Here is a 20,639-nt window from a genome sequence, read left to right on the forward strand (position 1 = left end):
GACAGAACAGCGGCTTTGGCTGCTTCACAGGGGAGCTATGAAATAAACAACAGGCAGAGAAATTGATTTACAATGGAAAAGGTTCTCGCCTTGGACCGAGAGGGATCAGGGAGCACCGAAACAAGTCAACACTTCACCTCTCAGGCCGTCTCAGAAGAACTTGACTCTTTTTTTTCCCCGCCTCAGATAGAAATGTGAAATGTACAGTTGGAGATAGATGTAAAGTGTACTTACCATGCAGCTAATTCTGTTCATTAGCAGTGGTGGAAGAAGTACTCTCATTTTGTACTTGTGTAAAAGTACCAATACCACGCAATGCACAAATACTCTGTTAAATAAATCTGGTATTCAAACTGTACTTGAGTAAAAGTACAAAAGTATTTGCATTAAAATATACTTGAAAGGGAAAGTATACATTATGCAGAATGTCCTATTTCACAAGTTTCCAAATTTATAAAAATGCATTGAAGCTTACAATGCGCCGCAAAGCGATGCGTTGTGAGCTTCTAGACTGGCTATTTTTGGACAAAGTTAGGGCTGAAGTGGTTAATGTATGTTTTTTAATAATAATAATTAGCAACAATAGTTGCGACCGTCAGGGAGCAGTTTACTATGAAAACCTCCACCGGCCGTCCGTCCGTCCGTCCGTCCGTCCGTCCGTCCGTCACGTCACACGTCACACCTTTGTTTGTGTACGGTGTGATGTCATATATCTTCAGTATGACATCACACCACATGTGTAAACAAACCTTTGTGTACGTTGCTGTGGCAACAGTCTGTTGTTGCTGGTCTGTTAGTGTACGTTAGCAACCACCTTAGCAACCATGGTTTTACCCTAGCAACCAACTGTTTACCCTAGCAACCAACTGTTTACCATAGCAACCATGTTTTTTTACCCTAGCAACCAACTGGGCATAAAAGGGATTCTGTTAGGGATCTCCATATATGGGCATAAAAGGGATTCTGTTAGGGATCTCCATATATGGGCATAAAAGGGATTCTGTTAGGGATCTCCATATATGGGCATAAAAGGGATTCTGTTAGGGATCTCCATATATGGGCATAAAAGGGATTCTGTTAGCTGTTAGTGATCTCCATATATGGGCATAAAAGGGATGCTGTTAGGGATCTCCATATATGGGCATAAAAGGGATTCTGTTAGGGATCTCCATATATGGGCATAAAAGGGATTCTGTTAGGGATCTCCATATATGGGCATACAAGGGATTATGTTAGGGATCTCCATATATGGGCATAAAAGGGATTCTGTTAGGGATCTCCATATATGGGCATAAAAGGGATTCTGTTAGGGATCTCCATATATGGGCATAAAGGGATTCTGTTAGGGATCTCCATATATGGGCATAAAAGGGATTCTGTTAGGGATCTCCATATATGGGCATAAAAGGGATTCTGTTAGCTGTTAGTGATCTCCATATATGGGCATAAAAGGGATGCTGTTAGGGATCTCCATATATGGGCATAAAAGGGATTCTGTTAGGGATCTCCATATATGGGCATGAAAGGGATTATGTTAGGGATCTCCATATATGGGCATAAAAGGGATTGTATCCCAGATGATGCCCTGTTAGGAGATCCACACGAACAGAATCCATATATGGTCCTACCGACAGCTGCTATAAGCCAACCCTGGCGATAAGGTCTGAGTCGAAGAAATGCTTCTTTCCTGGCAAGAATTGCCCCTTTATACTGTAGGGCTCGTTTGTGTATTGTATGACATCACGCCACATCATCGGCTGAGGACTGTGTGATGTCATCATATCTCCATATATGGAGACATAAGTTGCTCATGCCCAAATATGGGCTGGTGAGGTCAGACTTAGTGTGATGCGTAGGTTATCTCCATATATGGAGATTCAACTTCAATGAGTAACCATGGCAAACTGTCAACTGCCCGTATGTCTTGATAATTGGTAAAACAAACTTTTGGCCTATTTGTGGAGACCAACGGTCGCTTATCTCCCGATTAGGGAGTCTTACTGGTTGCGACCGTAGGTCGCACTTACTACAGAAAGCTGCTCGAGGTGTCCGTCTGTCCGTCCGTCCGTCCGTCACACACGTCACACGTCACACTTTTGCCCTGCTCATATCTCCGCAACCGTTGCCCCGATCCATGCCAGATTTTGCACACACACTCCTTACCTGCCAAACTACAACCTCCAAGGACCCCCAGAGCTCCAGGGACCCCCAGCTCCCTCGGGGACCCCCAAGTGTAAAAAATGAGCACATGTGCAAAAATTACCAAATGACCACCCCAACGGGGCTGCTCACGGGGCATTCCCGGGGACCACCCACTCCTGGTGCTCCAGAACGGATGCAAAAGTGGTGGCGCCCCCAGTGGAGGACCCCCTGCCACTGCAGCTCACATAAAATGCCGTAACTCGGGCTAGGAGCGACCGGGAGAGCCGGGGCCGGTACCTATTCGTCCGCCTTGGCGGCGCGGAGACCCCACCCCTCATTTCTCACATGGCCCTCTAGCGCCACCATGAGGCCGATTCAGATTTTGCCCTAAAATCACGAAAATCACTACACAGTATGTCTACACTCATGTCATCAACATGGATCAGGAAGATTTTGGAAAAACACATTTTTGCTCTATTTGTGGAGATAAGTGACCTACGGTCGCTTATCTCCCGATTAGGGAGTCTTACTGGTAACTACAGTTTTCAAATAATTGTAGTGGAGTAAAAGTACAACATTTTCCTCTGAAATGTTGTGGAGTAGAAGTAAAAGTATAATTGGAAATACTTCAGTAAAGTAAAGTACCTCAAAATTGTACTTAAGTAAATAGTACTTGAATAAATGTACTTAGTGACTTTCCACCGCCAGTGTAAAGCATGAGATTAAACAATTTATACTTTGTCGTATGATGGTCTCCCCATGCCGGAAATCGCTGATTTACATCAAGTTTACATTTCTTGTGAACTTGTAGATTGGCTATTTTCGTCACACAAAGTAGTCAATCAGGCGTTTAGGAGTCATGTCAGAGCCATTGTAATAGCAATCATGATATAAGTGCATAAGCTATTGAGAACAGTGTTTGGGCTATGACTTGGGCATAAAAGACTTGATAACTCTTGAACATATAGTATTAAGTATTTCCATTGTGTGATGATGACAGCACTACACAGCCAATTTGCTTGATAGAATACAAAAGGTACATACCTGCTCCATTATCATGTATGCTTCCAAAATCCTTTCTAGACGTTAATCGGACACTGTCCACTTGTTGTAAATCAATAATGATATTACTAATTCACACAGAGCTGTAACAGTGGAGGGATTATGGCGGAAACAGACTCAGAATAAGCTCTAGGAAGGATTTCATGCATAAACGTCTCTTTGCAACTTGGCACAAATTGAATTTCAGGCACACTGGTAGAAAAATTAATTCAGCTTTACAAAGCATTGAGGTTAAACACTTTATGTGCTGTTCACTGATCCAGATCATGGAGAAAACATTCAGAGGCATTCTCTCTTGCAGCCCTCCCATGTACACAGTAAAAAATCCTGAGGGTTAATTTGACCCTGTGTGCGTACAAACGAAACCAATTTGGTTCCGTTTGTACGCTCTCAGAGTTGCCCTGTGATCTTTGAACCCCAAAAGTAAATACATTTGTGTCAGAATTAAATGCCTGAAGACAGAAAAAATACAGAAAGAGACACTCTTCGTAAACATTATAGGATCAGAGAAGAGCAAGTCATTTTGTCGTCTCCAATGTGATTTCAACATCTTATATGGACATATACTTACTTGTAGACTATCCATCATAGAAAACTAGTTAATTACAAAATAATAATAATCAAACAAATGCAATGCAAATGGTTCTCAAACTTTTTTCATGTAAACCACCCCCAAATTGATGTTTATTTGGCCGCAGACCCTCATCAGAAAATATTTTGTGCCAGGGACCCCCATACAGAAATTGTGTTGTTAAAATGTTTCAAAATACCAGATCTACAAGCTGTAGATCGTCTATTTTCAAATAGACGATTTATATACCGGTAGGGTCAAAGTGGTTTAACTGATTTGGATTTTTTCCTGGGGACTCACTGGAACCTCCTCAAGGATCCACTTTGAGAACCACACTGAAATATGGCTGCTGAAACTGCACCTCTGTTTGGGTCTACAAGGACATGGCTTGGATGAATTCACCTCAGTCTTTGTCTGAAGGGCCGTCCACTTCAAGAATGATAACCGTAAAGATGACTATTATAACCATAATAGTCTGAGCAGCATCCACAGTTCCACACTGATGATTCATAACAAGTTGAATGTGACTTGTATGATGAATGTATGTGTCGCTCAGTGAATTGGGATGGATATTAGTTGTCCGTGTTTCTATTGTTCAACAAATCGCCCTGAAAGGGATTGTTGATGTTATAGTTGTGGTGTGGAGTCTGTGGACTCCACCATCCACTTGAGTTAGAATTAGAGATGTAACGATACCATTCTTTCCTTCCCAATACCGATTACGATACCTTGCGTATCCGTCAATATGGAGTACCGATCCGATACCAGTGTGTAATTTAAACAAATCTAGGACAGTGGTTCTCAAAGTGGGGTTCAGGGACCATCTGGGTTCCTTGAGGGAAACGTGTCTGTAGATCTCAGAGTTATGGGGTCCTTGAAATTAAAAGGTTTGAGAATTTATTTAGGAATAAATACAAATTCCAGTTAATGTGTAGTACAGTAATAGTTCAGTAATAGTATAAAACAGACGTTCAACATCTAAATATGTCCGTAAATGAAGCATGTGAGTGACTTGCCTTGAGGCGAGTCACACTTGCAAATATCTCGAGCGGTGCTAACCATTCCGTCCTTATCCCTTTTATGCCCATATATGAGATCCATGATCATCAATATTAATCTTGGAATGCCCATATATGGACATACTGTGGCAGTCTCATGTGGTCTATGATGTCAGACATCTATGATGTCAGTCATCTCCATATTTGGGAAAATTTGTGTTCACGAAAAAATGTATATAAATTAAACTATATATAACATATCTCTCGCAAAATACACGCATGGGTGTCTCGATGAAGCTGGTCAATTTGACATAATACAGTATATGGCCCAAGTGCGAACCACCACGCTAGGAAGGGCAAGATGGAATAAAGTCGGTACTAGTGCAACCACACTAATAATTACGTGGTATTGGAATGGCATAGACTGGCATACCCATCGACACTGATGGCAGCAATTTAGGCAGTATGGGCAGCTTTTCCGATACTGATATTGGTATCGGGACAACTCTAGTTTCGAATCCTTTTTAAAACATGATTTATTTATTGTTATAGTTATCGATTTTTGATGTGGGTGCTGTCTGTGCCATGATATTCATCCATAAGTTTATTGCTTTACCTTTCCCTCTGTTTTGTAGTCATCAAAGTCCTGGTAATAAAAACCTAGAACAACATGAAGCTGGTCCATAATCAGAAATTCATGCGCCGCGTTTACTTAAAAGATTTCAGACACTTTATTATTGTACAAGTGAGACGAGTATAATGAAAGTGATAATGCACATGAACAAGAAAGACATTTTTCTTTTTGTATTTACAGAGAAGTGTCTTCACATCACACGCGCGCGCACACACACGCGCACTCACCCACACACACACACACACACACACACACACACACACCCACATGCACGCACGCATGTACACACGCAGAATCATTCTACAAATGAACAAGTTGTAAATAACATAACATTAAATAAATTCCACCTACCTTTAGGTTTACAGCTTAATATGCATATGGTGACCATCTCTGCACTGCATAGAATTTATACATACACTTTCATCATGAACAATGTGTGTTTATGCTAATAATACTGCTCTCATGATGCATAAAGGCGGGCTGTAAATTAAATATTAACAAGAACTAAGTCTTTGGCAAATGCGATTAAAATACATTCACTTGACAGTTACGGGCCGAGTGTGTTCATCAAATCCATTATTTTATTGTTATTTCAGACGAAGAAACTTCTGAATGATCGTGGTATCTTGGCCAAAACATGCGTGAAGCTGATTCTGTGAGAGACACATGTGTAACGCATTAAATGAGATAATCGCCATCCAAAATTTGCTTTGAGTGAATTTGAAGCTGATGGCTGTCATCACCAAAATTTACTTTGAGTGAATTTGAAGCCGATAGCTGTCATCGCCAAACTAGAAGTATGCTTGTTTGAATTAGGATAGTTGTTTGCTCAGTAGTTAAATGCCAAAGACTTAAGTCAACTTAAAATGGTTCATATGGCCAGTAATATTTTAAGAATAGTGCACGTCAAGGCAGTATCTTTATGAAACTCCCAGGGTTAAAACGAAATAATGAACCATTTTTAAAGCATTCGAGTCACACAAATGAACAATGAACATCTGATTCTGTAAGTGCCTTTTCAGACCAAGAATTAATGATGGAGTTATGGTTGGTTTCATGACGTTCTGTAAAGCCAATTCGGAATCTGCATCATCATAATTAGCAAAATAGCGCTCCAGTGTTTGTTGCAAAATAGTGCAAAATTAACAAAATAAAATAAAATAAAAAACAGTTTGCCTCATGATCTCGTGTCCTGACAAATAAGAATAGTAAATATTAAAACACTAGTCAAGCTGTCTGCAATTCGGTAAGACGTAATTATCAAAAAATGAAATAAAAAAAATATTTTCAAGAATATATTTACTAGTTTATTGAAACCTTGCAAATAGCAGACCACGATAATGCCCCCCACCCACCCCCTATTTTCAAATCGACATGTCTGATTTAATTAAAATTTATTTCATTTTCTTTCTTTCTCTTTTTTTTTATACATCTTGATTGTGTATCACAGAGAACATGTTCCTAATCTTCTCGTGGCATCATTGGAAGAAAAAAAAAGCAATTGATTTATTCATGCTGAAGGTTTGGTTAGTTACAGGTGACGCTATGCTCCGATGGATTAAAACAACTTGACCGCAGCAGAGCTCCCCTGCATTGTTGCTTCACTAATCTCCCTCTGCTTGTGGACCTCACTGCATGGTGCTGGAGTCAGTGGGGGGACAAGATGAAGAATTGAAGGCCACTCACTACGTTTAAACTGGGGGGTCGTTTTGTGTGCAAATGGAACCACACGTTTGTACACACTAAATAAGCACGCCCTCCGAGTCACATTAACCGTAAGCTCAGCTCAGGGCGTCAGCTTCCTTGGTGAGATCCGTCAAAGGGAAGGAATGTACAGTTGATCAATCCATGATGGGACAAAAAAAAGAAAGAAAAAAAAGAGCCGTCTCGCGGCTAATACCGTGAAAATAAATGTCCTTGGTCGTTTTGATACATTATTTATTTTTATTTTGTATTTTTTTGTTTTTTGTTTTTTTGTTTTTTTAATCACCGCAGTTAGTTTACCACCCGGTAAAGGGTATAGTAAAAGAGTCTTTCAGTGTCTCTCAATAAACATCAAAGTCTTGTAGATTGAAGAAGAGCTTCTTTTTTTTTCAAAATGTCCCGAAATTTGAGATGGGAGAAGAGAAGTTGGCTGGGCTCCTGAAACCACTGTTTTCTTCATGTTTGTGTGTGTGTCTGTGTGTGTGTGTGTGTGTGTGTATGTGTGTGTGTGTGTGTGTGTGTGTGTGTGTGTGTGTGTGTGTGTGTGTGTGTGTCTGTGCGTGCGTGCCTGTGTGCGTGCGTGTATGTGTGTGTGTGTGTGTGTGTGTTGTGCGCGTGTGTGTGTGTTGTAGGGTACATTTTACGCGCAGCTGCCCCCAGTGTCCAACAGACCATGATACACTTCACACCGGGGCTATGTGGTGGAGGCTCAGGCCACGGTCTCGCAGGTTGATTTGGTTTCCATGGTAACTAGTGGCGGTCATAGGCAGTGGCAGCAGTGGGAGGTGCGGAGCCTCTCGATGCGGCACTATAATAATAAGGGGAACCTGAAAGTTAACAGAAGAGCGCAACACATGTAACATCAACCACACAAACACTGTATTCCAAACAGAAAATGTTTAATTAATTTAGCGTTTATTCATTATTTCATGTCTCCTGGTATTTAAAAAACAAATAATTTCACATCACTAAATCAGGGGTTCTCAAAATCTTTTAGTAGTCCATGACCCCCAAAATAAACATACATGAACTGGGGACCCCTACCCTGACAAGCACTGTGTTACATTTAATGTGACTCGGTTCTAGAGATAAATATTGTGAAAAATGCTGATCTACATGCTCACAGCGCCTCGCAACGAGAGGCGTTGTGAGCATGTAGATCGGCTATTTTCACAATCTTCGCCTCTTGCTTACTTAACATTTGACAGTTTGGCCAGTTTGGTATTAAAACGGTCTAGAAAGTCCTTAAATTGTCACTTTAGAATACTGTGTGTTGCTTTGATTACCATTGAGTGAGGAAAAAAATACATTAACCTAATAATCTGGGGACCCCACAAAATAATTTGGGGACACAAATTTTGATCCTACTTTTATTCATACTCACTTAGTAATGCTGGGTTGCTGAATCGCCAAGCTTCATTGTAGGTTGTGTACTGCGGATGACTGTAGGGGTTCCCCGAAAACTCGCTCCCTGGAAAAAAACAAAACAACAAATCAATTAGCATTTCAATGTGTCAAACCATTACCTTTTCACATGCAGTCATTTCTCATCATTCAAACTGGATGCAATTTGGTGGGGAAAATGATAGTCATCTGTGTGAGACCAGTCAAGCAAGTAATTTATTTCTTTTTCATTTCACTTAAGTTATGCAACACTGAACAATACAGGATGCCACACTAAAGGAGGCTTTCCCTGTCCCATTTATGGATATCTAGCCATTATTTATGCTACTGTATATTCCAAACCATTCTAATAAATACCTTGTGGCATTAAACAGTTTTCATGCATACATTTCTCACATGGCACAATAAATCTGGCGGTATTTCTTTGAGGAATTTTAATGACCTCAATCTGAACTGGCCCCCAATCCCTGCTCTAATGTTTTGTATCTCAGAGTTTCATTGCACAAGGAAGTAACTTGGGGCTCCATGTCATGGAGCATTGCTGTTGGTTCAACGCCATTCTTTCTTTTATGACACAATAAAGGCTAGATTTTATATGATGCTGGTGAGAAATAGCTTTGCTTTAACAGTGTTTCGGGCCCGTCACTAAATCTTAGTGGCTGTGGGGTTGGATGAATGGCTTATAACGTACAGTATAACCACTGCCCGAGGGATTGAGGCTCCCATCTTTTGCTCTGTCAACACGAGAACAAATGGAAAACAACAGGAAGTTTAACTACGTCTCACTGTTCACATGATCTTTCAGAGAACTGCACTGGTTAATATCTCAAAAAGCAAAAAAAGAAAGCTCTCTGAATTTTTAAGCTGTTAGTATCTTGCTATATTGTCTGTATTGCATAACATGAGTTGAAGTCAAAAGGAACGGAAAAAGGCGGTGAATTGTAGAAGAATCGCAGCATCCACCAGATTAGGATTCCCAGTCGCCTTTGTCGCGGGTAGTCGGCTAATGATATGCTAACAAGACTCCGCACTTGATTGGTTTTCCCTTTCCACATGGGTTAACCACCTCAAAGTAAAATGCTAAACCGCAGAGTGCCTATATGTGAGTATCCAAAAAAACTGATCCGTCCCGTGCTCGTCGTGTCTGCTAGTGAAACACTAGCCCCAGCCTCTCCTCGGAGAGATAGCCATTTGAATATTTACCAGGCTCCCATGCCTCGCTTGTCTTTTGACCCTTAACTGTTTGCTGTGAACCTGAACTGCAGGTTAAGTAGTGGAGGGGGGAAAGGGATATGCTCCGGAGCGCCAGGGCTGGGGATCCGCTGTTTATCGACGGCCGCTGAGAATGGCCATGCCGGGGAGATAATGAGCCAATAAGGAAGGAAGGGAAGGTTATAGGAAGGGAAGAACTCTCCTCTCCCCTGTCTCTGATCACTTATTCCACCTGTCTAATCCAATCATACACAGGGAGCTAATATAGGCATGTGTGTGCCTCCTACCCTACAGGTCAATATTCAGTGCCTTCCTGTGTAATTTGGTGCTGAGAGTCTCCTCTGTGGGCTTCTACATTTGCTCTTTTTTTCTTTTTTAGGGCAATGCCCTCCGTTATACGCAGATACTGTACATATAAATATAGATTTTACACTGCCAAATCCTTAGTGTTAATAACTCAACGTTTAAAAATGGACCCTAAGAAAGGGTCAATTTGCCCTCTGTTAAATAATTATCCACTTAGCCCTATACACTGTATTTCATCGTACTATGAATAGCCTGGTTAGCGCACAAGCTTGTAGATCAGCTATTTTCGCTGTTTTTTGGAAGTTAAAAATAAAAAAGGGGACGCCAGGGATAATGTAGTTAATGAAGTGTTTTTTGTTTGTTTTTTTCACTCACCAGGAACCATTCCAGCGAGTGTGGAGGTGGGGTAGCTGCCCTGGCCTGTAGGGGGAACATGAGGGGGGTACCCAGGTAAGGTTGTGTTGGCCATATCCCGACCTAGAGAGAGACAACATAAAGCACAACACATCATTACTACTGTTTTCACTGTTAAAACCTGTGTGACAACAACGCCGTCATCACACCTCATCTCATGTGACAGAAAAATGCTGTTTACTGTAATTGCACATATGCATGACGACTTGAGCATAACTCAGAATTAGCAACTGTCGTACTGAATAACGTCTTGACGTCTCACACAAGAAATGAGACATAAATATACGTCAAAACGTTATATTAGTCAAGATCTAAAAGTATCATTCCACCTCCCCCCCGCCCCCCCGACTACCTCTACTCTCTTTAAGTATGTAATAAAGAAGTCTCCTCGTTGCAACAATCAAACACCATTGTCTAAATATAGCGACCTTTACTGAACTCCATGAGCTGCCTCTCTCTCTTCTCCATTAGCTAGGGCAGAGCGCAATTGTAAGGACCAACTACACTGGCCTCTCGAGTGCAGACGCTCCATATTCAGCTCTGTAATTGGGAGTGACGGTTGGGTCCCCCCCTTCCCCCCCCATGCTGCCCCCTCCTCCCCTCCCCTCCGAGCCACTGTGCTTTTTGGGCCACCGCGCTCAGAACCCAATCTGGCCAGCGCTGTGGTGGACGAGGCGCCCCCGCGACATTGTCAGCAAAGAGGGCCGCTCGCGCTCAAAGGGGGAAATCATCTCCCAATGGAGCTTTAATGAGGAAAGCTGGTGGGCATAATACAGCAGCAGCACAACACCACAAGACATACCGTGGAGTTATAGAGGCATCGGCACTTATCTGCTGTTTAGTGGCTTTATATAAACAATCAATGTTCACTGATACAAGGAAAGTGAAGCAGCACTCCGCAAGCCGCGAGCCAAAACTAGATATTCTACGATGAAACACAATGCAAAAATGATTTTGTACGGTCTTTTTTTGATGTTGTGTTTATTGAAAACTAGGAGTGTTTAGAAGTAACAAGATAGGCCCAGAGGACAGAGAGGCCTTGCCATGGCTAATGGGTTGGTCGTCCCCCGCAACCAGGGGTGTCCCACCAAATTCTGGGCCCTGGGGTACAAGGATTCACTGGATTATTTTGTACTTTAACTATTGAAAAATAGCAGATATACAAGCTCACAGCGCTGGGATCTTGTAGATCTGCTATTTTCTTTTAATCGTGAAAATGTGTGCATTTTTCACAAAAAAATGTTTCAAATCCTTCTAAGGTTTTTTGAAAAACCTATTTTTCTATGTCAGTGGTGCTCAAACTTGTTCATGTGAAGGACCCCCAAAATTATATGTATTTGGCCACAGACCCCCATCTCAAAATATTACGTTCCAGGGACCCCCAGAAGCAAAATTTGAGTTACAAATGTTCACTTAAAAAAAGCATATATTCAAAGATTTGCACACATTCTCACGACTTCTTCAGATCTACCAGCTTGCAGCGCGGCACTCGGTGCCGTGCTGTGAGCTTGTATATCTGCTATTTTTCAATAGCTAAAGTATAAAATAATTAAGGCTCCCTCCAGCTTGGGCCATAGTAACTCAGTCCCACCTCCCCCCCCCCCCTTGTGACGCCCCTGCCCGCAACAGCCAGTGTCTTTCCCTGCCAGAGTGTCTGTGAGCAAGGCATGATACCTGCTCAACAGATGACGATACATTGTTGATGATGCAAGGAATCAGGAATAACATTTTTTTGTTTACAAATGTCTCACTGGGATATCATTACAAATAAAAACAAAAGTACTTTATATGTTGAATGGGCGGGACCATTTGCTGTATATTCTTCACAAAGAAATATGTTGTATAACATACATAATTTTGCATCACTTTTACTTAATTAATACGACACTATAATGTTGATTTCATAGTTTATGGGCAAATGCATGTATCATGCTAAACTTAAAAGCAAAATAGCAGTGGTCAAATGGCTTTTATTTTTTTATATGACATCCAATTTAATCACTTTATAGCCCTTTATACTTGGGATCCGGAACCGGAAGGAACCGGAGCAACCGGATCCGACATTAATTGAGGAACCAGAATCGGTTCCATCACATTTGGAACCCATTCTCTGAAAGTGTACGAATGGAATCAAATCAAAGAGTCTAAATAGACTGTAATGGTCTATTCTGAACCCCCTATAGGAATCGTTAAGGGAAACGCGACGTTAACTTAAGGAATCGGAACAGGTCGAATGTGTTTAATCGAGAGGGGGGGTGAGTCATGGCACGTTTGAGTAATGTTTTAGTACCTGCTGGTATAGGCTGGCCAACATACTGGCTGCTGCGGGGCCCATGGGGGCCGGGGTATGAAAAGGTGGGGGCCTCTAGTGAAAGGGCAGGGTGGCAGGGCTGGATGTCCGCAAGGCCCAGACCCAGCAGGGAGGAGGAGGTGGAGGAGGAGGTGAAGGAGGAGGTGGAGGTGGGGGTGAAAGGAGCCATGGAAGCCTCATACGGCTGCTTCTGCTTAATGCAGGATGGGGACGGATGAGTGAACGCTGCAGCCAGGATGGAGGAGAGATAAGACAACACATACAATATGAGAGAGGTACATGGGGGGGCATTGCACAAAATCACACACACACACACACACACACACACACACACACACACACACACACACACACGCACGCACGCACGCACGCACACGCACACACACTCAATAACACACACACACACAGACACATTCACTCAAACGCTCCAAATAATAAAGTCAAGATATAAGCGATAATATCTTGTGCTCATTTGAGAATGGAAAGGATTCATAAACCGATTAAGACTTTTGTAGCCGCCAGGCGTTCGACTATTTGAACGCGGCGTCGGCTGAACGAAAGAGCGCCGCAGCATTGTGTTTGAACACGGTTAAAGTGCTTAAAGACTGAAGGGCTCCGCTGTGTGTCAAGCGCTTTACAGAGAAGAGTGAGGTCATGGCAGACCATTCATTTCTAATAAGAATTAGTTAGCCACAAGCCAGTGCACCTCAGTCAAAGAGAGCGGTGGGAGTACTGTGGGTGGGGGTTCTATAGCTGGGTTGGATGAGGATTGTGTGCGTGTGTGTGTGTGTGTGTGTGTGTGTGTGTGTGTGTGTGTGTGTGTGTGTGTGTGCGTGTGCGTGTGCGTGTGCGTGTGCGTGTGTGCTTGTGTGTTTGTGTGCATGCGAGAGCGCTCCCACTGTTCTGCGTGTGCATACCACACACATAACAGTGGGAGCTTTTGTGTTGGTGCAATAACACGCATCTGTCCAATTTGTCATACATTATTATGGCAGCAGCCACACCAGCCACTTATTTCCCAAATGTTGGCAACTATAGTTCATATAAGCTCATACTGTATATCAATGCCAAACCTTTGTCTCACAATCAATTCCAAATAGCTCACTTCTTTTGAATATACATTTAAAAAGAGCCAGCTATTTTCACTATTTGTCGTAGTGGTTAACTAGCAAGAAAGCTAAAAAGACAGCAAAATGTTGAACTTTCCAAGCTATTCATCTTTGGGGAGCAATACTATAATCCAACAACAACAACAACAACAACAACAACAACAACAACAAAATCACAGTTTTATTCATTGCATACAGCAAATGGTGTACTACAAAATAAAGAAAACGTCAACAATTGCTGGTGCTGCTAAAGTCCCATATAGCTGGTCGTTACTTTCTAAAACATGGAGAAGCTACAAAGCTAGAAGGCCATCTTCTCCAACAAAGCTGTTTCCAACTGAACGCTCGACTTAAAGGGAATGTCCGCTACAAGGCAACATCAAAATAATGTACCAGATCAAGACATGATGCATATTCCTCTCTCCTCACTCAAATTCAACTAGATGATGCATATTCCTCTCTCCCCACTCAAATTCAAACTAGTTGATACGTATACTTCTCTCCTCACTCAAATTCAAACTAGTTGACTATCTAGCGACGACTAGACACAGCGAAACAGTTTGATTATGGTATTTTGATCAGATGCCCACAGCATTTCACCTGATCTCATTTTAGTCTGTAGGTAAGCAGCTACAGTATGTATTTGACTAAATTAATACTAGGCGCAGAGTGGCACTTTCTTTAACCCTAATCTCAAATGTCTGGATACCTCATATTCCTTTTTTAGTATATTTATTCTTTTATCCATTTATTTATTTGTTTGTTTCAAGGAGGCTTTACTGTACCTCTTTCTGTGATGGTAGAATGTAAAATTATTTGATGATTCCTTTGTTTGAACTACTACTCAACTAATGTATGGGGGATTTTACCACAAGGTTTCTCCAAGGCTTGTACTTGGTGATCGTATGATATGTGCGTTCCAATTTTTTATTTCACAAAATTGACTTTCATGCGGTCATGGGCCCCCATTTCAAATGATTCTGTGTTCTGTCTTCTGATTTGAAGATGTTTTGGTTTAAATGAAATGAAATTGTCTAAATGTCATGATTGTACACTATACATACATGTGCATGCATTAATTATACAGCAAATTCACAGTTTTTTGTATTGTAATAATTTAAACGAATAGCACAATTATGGTGCCACATACTCGATTATCTTTGTTTTCCACAACAGATAGTAAGCACCGTCTCATGTAGCTGGTCATCCTAGCCACATCCAACCATTTGCATATGAGAGTACTAAACAAGTACTCTCATATGCAAGTACCAATCTGTAGTTTGATACCTTTTGGGATCGCTAGAGCTCGCTGAGACCTCAACGGTGGCATAACAACAAAACAAAAGTAAATGCTGCCTAATGGTAAAGAAAAACAAAGGCGAGTCGTGTTATATCATACATGCAGAAAGGCGCCATTACACTACTCATTTGAATGGGGACCCCTGGTATCCCCTCAAGGACCCCTAGGGGTCCCTGGATCACAGTTTGAAAACCCATCTGATATACAAATCGCAGTTGATCAGAAACACATGCACTTAAAATATTTGCCACCGATGCCTTTTACACTTACACGTACACAGTAAATTTGGGTCCTTTCGTTGCTATTTGTGTTCACTTAACACTGGGGATTTTACTGTGTACAGTTGTATATGATTGCCAGGCACTCTCTGTCTGTTGCTTTATGTCCCCTTTAAAGCCCCTCTTTGAGAGAGGCGCCGGTTGAAAGGACTCTCTGTATAGCAATGATAGCCTCATTAGCTGCGTCCTAGCCATTGTTGTTTTACAACAGAGATGTGTGCCCAGATTCTCATTAAAAGATGGACTTCTTTATAATGTCTGCTTCAGCTGACAGTCCCCTTAGATTCAACGCCAGAAAATCAAGCTATTTATTTTCCTCTGCCCTCTTTTTTTTCCCATCCAGCACAAATCAATGCAAATATTTTGTTTTTGTTTTGTCGGCTGTTCCAAAACGCCTGTTGATTTCTGTCTTGACCTCGTGAACCCTAGCATCCCCATTTCGGGGTGAACATTCCACGAAAATAGCTGATCTGCAAGCTTACAACGCATCGCAGCACAACCTGAGTTTGTAGATCGTCTGTTTTCGGTGAGGGGATTTGGGAAAGAAATTAGGGGGTCTATTATAGTCAAATAAGTATATAGGGTTTAAAGTTAATTCTTAAGTTTATTCTTGATTCTTGTTTACAGTAAGTGCTTAATGAGAGATTGTTTGTAGCAGCAAATTGACATAAGATTCTTTCAGCTGAGGTTTAGTTTGTGGTGGAATTTGAAAGAAAAGGCTTTGTTTACTTGTTTGAAAGTACTTGTGCTACGGTGCAGTATTTGACAGCCATTGACAGCGGCAATTTAAGTATAAACGGCTTCCAACTGAGAACAAACCACGACATAATGTCCAGAAAGGAATCACTGCATATTCTTTCCCGGATCTCAGTGACAAGAGTGTCGCTTCAACTGGGGACATTTTCACCCTGGGAGAAACTAGTGCTGTCAACGTGCAACTACATCATTGAAAAACACAGATGCACACGTTTTATCTCAACCCACAACAACATGACAAATAACGGGGACCCATGACGTACAGCCCTTCCAGCATTCATATCGCCGTGATTTCTTAAAACACCAACAGGAAAACGAGTTGACCTTCTTTTTATTTGGCACAGGAACAAAGTCATTTGTGAATGACTCTTTTGCTTGCGAGAGTATTAAATTTACCATGACAGGGACACCTTCGTGTTTGCTACAACAACAACCAGAAATCTTTGACCTCCATTTTCTAGGCTATATGCAGAATGGAGCAATTTATCACCAGCCAAAAATCTCTGCACCCTAATTAATTACAACTAAGTAAAGAATGTTTGGAGAGCCAAATTGCTTTAATTCCCCGAACACCGGCTGAAAGTCATTCATTATCAAATGTGTGCTCAAAGGTTAGTTTGCTTTTGTGAAGACGAAATAAGCATTAATTTCGGAACCCGGGCCCGAAGTTCCCCTGTGGGAAGAGAGGCGAGCGGTTTGTCATTGGGGCCACACATCACTGACAGCAGGTTCGCCGTCTGATCGTTGCTCGCTGCTCACTGGACAACGGCAAAGTCTTTGTGCCTGCTGTCAGAAGTTCACACAGGGAGCGCTCACTCGGCTTCTTTAATTGAAACGGAAAGTTTAAAGAGTTCAAATGACGGCCCTGGGCAGCCCCACAACTTTTGTTTCTAATGAGTGCAAGCGCGGGACGGACGAAGACCAAGCAAGTCCACGTGGAGCACCTGCTCAGGCCCTTGAAGAGGAGGAGTGTCATTGACTGGGGGGACAAGAGGGCTTGAGAGTATCCCGTTAACAGGCCCAGCAGGGAATAGGTTTAAACAGTCCTCAGATGGAGAGAGGTGTAAAACTCCCACTGAGTGCTCAGGGGAATTGGCTCTGTGTTCAAAAGGGCGGCTTGGGAGTCTTGAAGCCCCACCAAACATTGGCGGGTTGAGTAATTTCAGGATATATGCAGACACCCACTTGGTTAGAAAATGGTGGACAATTGCCCGTATCGAAGCCATCTCCCCACTTATTTTTTCAAGATACACAAAAAGTTCAGATCTCCTCCTTCCACTATTCATAAATTCACCCAAGGCTCAGCCGATATGAATTTTAAGTAGTTTCAATGAGCAAGAATAAGAAGCACCTGAGATGAAATCCATCTCTCGGAGGGGAATTCATCAAAGAAATTACTTCCCATATCAACAATAGAAATTACCTCACAATATGCAATTGTCCCATCCACATATTCATGGAACCCTTCGGTGTTTTTATGGGTTAATAGGGACTATTTAGTAGGTAATACCACATTAATGTAGAGGAGAGGGAGAAAGAGAGAAAAAAAGAAAAAGAATGTTTTAATGGAAGTGGCTTCTTGCCTCTGAATTTCGATGATGTGCACAATGCCCTTAAATCCCTTTCTTATTGGAGCCTGCTTTGCAGGTACTTTTGAGCCCTAATAGGATAAAGCAGAGAACACAAAAGATTTCTATCTCTCAGGCCTCTCAGTTCACTGAGAATTCGGATGTCTGGCAACGAGCACTCTTATGAATCATTCATTTTTAATAGATTATGCAAATTCCGGGACATAAAATCAACAAGATCAATAACTGCAGGCTTTTTAATTGGTGTTAGAAAGCATTTTAAGGATGAACGTAATCTCCAGTTCTTTGCCCCGTAAAGACACAATTAATTTGAAATTGGATCTCGGCCTAAATGCTGCAAAATAATTTACTACTTTCTTTTTTTTGCACAGCTAAAACAAAATCCTCAGCCAGCCAGGCTTATCGCTGGCAAGTAAACTGTAACACTCAGCCATCAGAGACCACACACCTGAGTATCACCTCTTATCCACACTCCCACGGAGGGGAAAACCATACTAACTAACTACCGTAGAAAGTCAAAGTGCTGCTTGTTCCATTAGGCTGACCCCTCATGTGTTGTTTCTTTGTCTCCAGTGAGATCAGTGGAGCAGGATAGAGAAACTAATATAATAATTCTTATACATATAGGTGTTACATCAAATATATGCACAGTGCCTCACCAGTCACCACTGAATTTGTGTTGTACCTAATTTCACATCGTACACCAAAACATTTACGATCTAAACATGGGCTATTTTTGGTGGGCAGAAAAGAAATCTGCGTTGGTGTGTCAACCCATTCTTTGTTCACTTCTGCATTGCCTTTCTGCATTAGAGCGCGAGCCTTCAATGGCCATCTCTGCAGAGACACCCACCCCTGAAGAAGAAAAAAAAAACATCCCAGGTGCAAACAATGGTCGCCCAGTTACAGTGAACTAGTAGGACCAGGGAGCCATCAGGACACCAAGGACAAACACACACCTTCCTTCTCACGAGGCCTGCCTTACAGGGGGAAATCTACCTCCCACATATTAATGAGAAAAGGGCCTTTCTTTTCTCATAAGGCTGCTCGGCTATCATTTGAGAACGGGGGGGCTGCCGCAATTTTCAATCACCCTGTCCTTCCCCCCCACGCAGAAACTCGTTGCCTTTTTTTTTCTTTTTCTTTTTTTTGATGGCTGCTGCATAATTATATGAATTTTAATAAAAGCTCTGTATATTAATCTCAGGCCCCGGCAGTAATCGTAAACTTTCAGTAAACTTAACCTTCTTCTTGGTAATAACATGGCAACAATGAAACAATATTTCAATTAGCCAGGCAGTCATTAACTGTGACAAGGAGAATGGGAAGATGAGGGAGGGTAAGAGAGAGAGGGAGGGAGAGAGAGAGAGAGAGGGAGAGAGAGAGAGATAAGAGGGAGAGAAAATGATCACAGTATTATAGTTTGGTGGCAGAAATGCCAAAGCATATTTACAAGGCACACTGCTGCCCCCCCTTTCATTTTTTCCCCTTGGTTTTTAGAACGTACACACAAATCGCCACGTCGCACAAGGTTCCCATGCAGCGAACAAATCACCAGTGCAGTGCAGCCATGCCACGCGCACGCCGCATGCGGGGCGGGGATGGAACACGTACACCACTCAGTCCCGGTGGCTTTTGCGAGACCTTGCGCTGATACACAGTCATAGTTGTGATGTGCTGACACCAAAGGTCCTTGTCCAACAGTGACTGAACAGCCCAGCCCACCCCCTACCCACCCCCCTCTCTTTATCACCCTTGCTTGTTCAGCAAAAACACAAGATGGAAGACTGCTGCTAACATCATAGCTCGTACCACATTGTCGTCGTATAACCACCTTTTCAGCTCAGAGTCGAGAGGTATAAAAAAGAAAAAAAGTATTCACGCTTTACTTTGTTTTGTTTTTTTGTGTTTGTGTCTGCTTTTATTTTTGAAGTATTTCTTGGCGGAACGGCATTCAAATCGCACAACATTCTTTTCTCTTTTTTTAGTTTTTTATTTCACTCATGGTTGTAAAACAAGATAATAATCCCCCTCAGCTCAGCTGAAGCTGTGGCTTGGCAGCGTACAGCGCAGCACACACACAGTGCTTGTTGTTATTACGGCACTTGATCTTACCTACAGGGTAGCTTTGCGACACGCCGGGGCCCATGTCTGGGTTGGCGCCGGAGGACAGACTGGGTTTGACTTCGTCCAGGCCGGGATTCAGGGCAGGGAGCGAGTACTCGTTAGCCTGGTGGAGGACGGCGACACTTCAATCATTACACAATCCAAACAACTCCTCGGTGGACATCCTCTGGTCCACCTTGAGCTGTTCCACATTGTATATATCAATGGTTCCCAAACTGGTCCCCCAAATTATTGCTATTATACTTTCTGGGTTCCCAGATGATTAGCTTAATGTCAAATGTGCAACACTCATACAGTAAACAAACCAACATACAGTGTAAGTGTATACAGGTTATATATCCGCACATTTTCAAAGTTACAATTGAATGACTACAATTCCGAGTGCTTGTCAGGGTGGGTGGTCCCCAGTTTACTAATTTATGGGGTCCCCAGTTCAAATATGATTATTTTGGGGAGTCCCCCGTTCAAATATGGTTATTTTGGGGGGTCGCGGCCTGAAAAGTTTGGGAACCCTTGGTGTATATAAATGTGTTTGAGAGCACTTGATTTAGAGAGAGAGAGAGAGAGAGAGAGACTGTGTGAGCATGCGTGGCAGGTATAAGAACTTGAGAAATTGGGCCATTTTCTTGGGACTCCACAAGAGAAATGGTGTTTTATCATGGTTAACAAATATTCTTTTTAGAGCTTTAAGGAGCTGTAAGGTTACAATTACAGTATAGGAG

The 20,639-nt window shown here is 42.1% G+C and overlaps 1 protein-coding gene across 3 annotated transcripts in view; it reads right to left on the bottom strand.

The window, feature by feature from the left end:
• Positions 1 to 7,794: 7,794 nt before the first annotated feature.
• pax2b (paired box 2b) overlaps positions 7,795 to 20,639 on the bottom strand; it is a gene marked incomplete at both ends in the record, with an annotated part of 36,787 nt that continues 23,942 nt past the window's right edge. For 2 of the 3 annotated variants that reach the window (XM_080747543.1, XM_080747542.1), the window contains 4 exons: positions 7,862 to 7,938; positions 8,496 to 8,582; positions 10,409 to 10,510; positions 19,906 to 20,020. In XM_080747543.1, coding sequence (XP_080603669.1) covers positions 7,862 to 7,938; positions 8,496 to 8,582; positions 10,409 to 10,510; positions 19,906 to 20,020 — 381 coding nt within the window. Of the gene's footprint in view, positions 7,939 to 8,495; positions 8,583 to 10,408; positions 10,511 to 19,905; positions 20,021 to 20,639 lie in introns of all 3 variants that reach the window. The other variant, XM_080747541.1, reaches the window with a different exon arrangement.

The sequence above is a fragment of the Nannobrachium achirus genome (genome assembly GCF_963921795.1).
Source record: "Nannobrachium achirus genome assembly, chromosome: 18".
NCBI classification, from domain to species: domain Eukaryota; kingdom Metazoa; phylum Chordata; class Actinopteri; order Myctophiformes; family Myctophidae; genus Nannobrachium; species Nannobrachium achirus.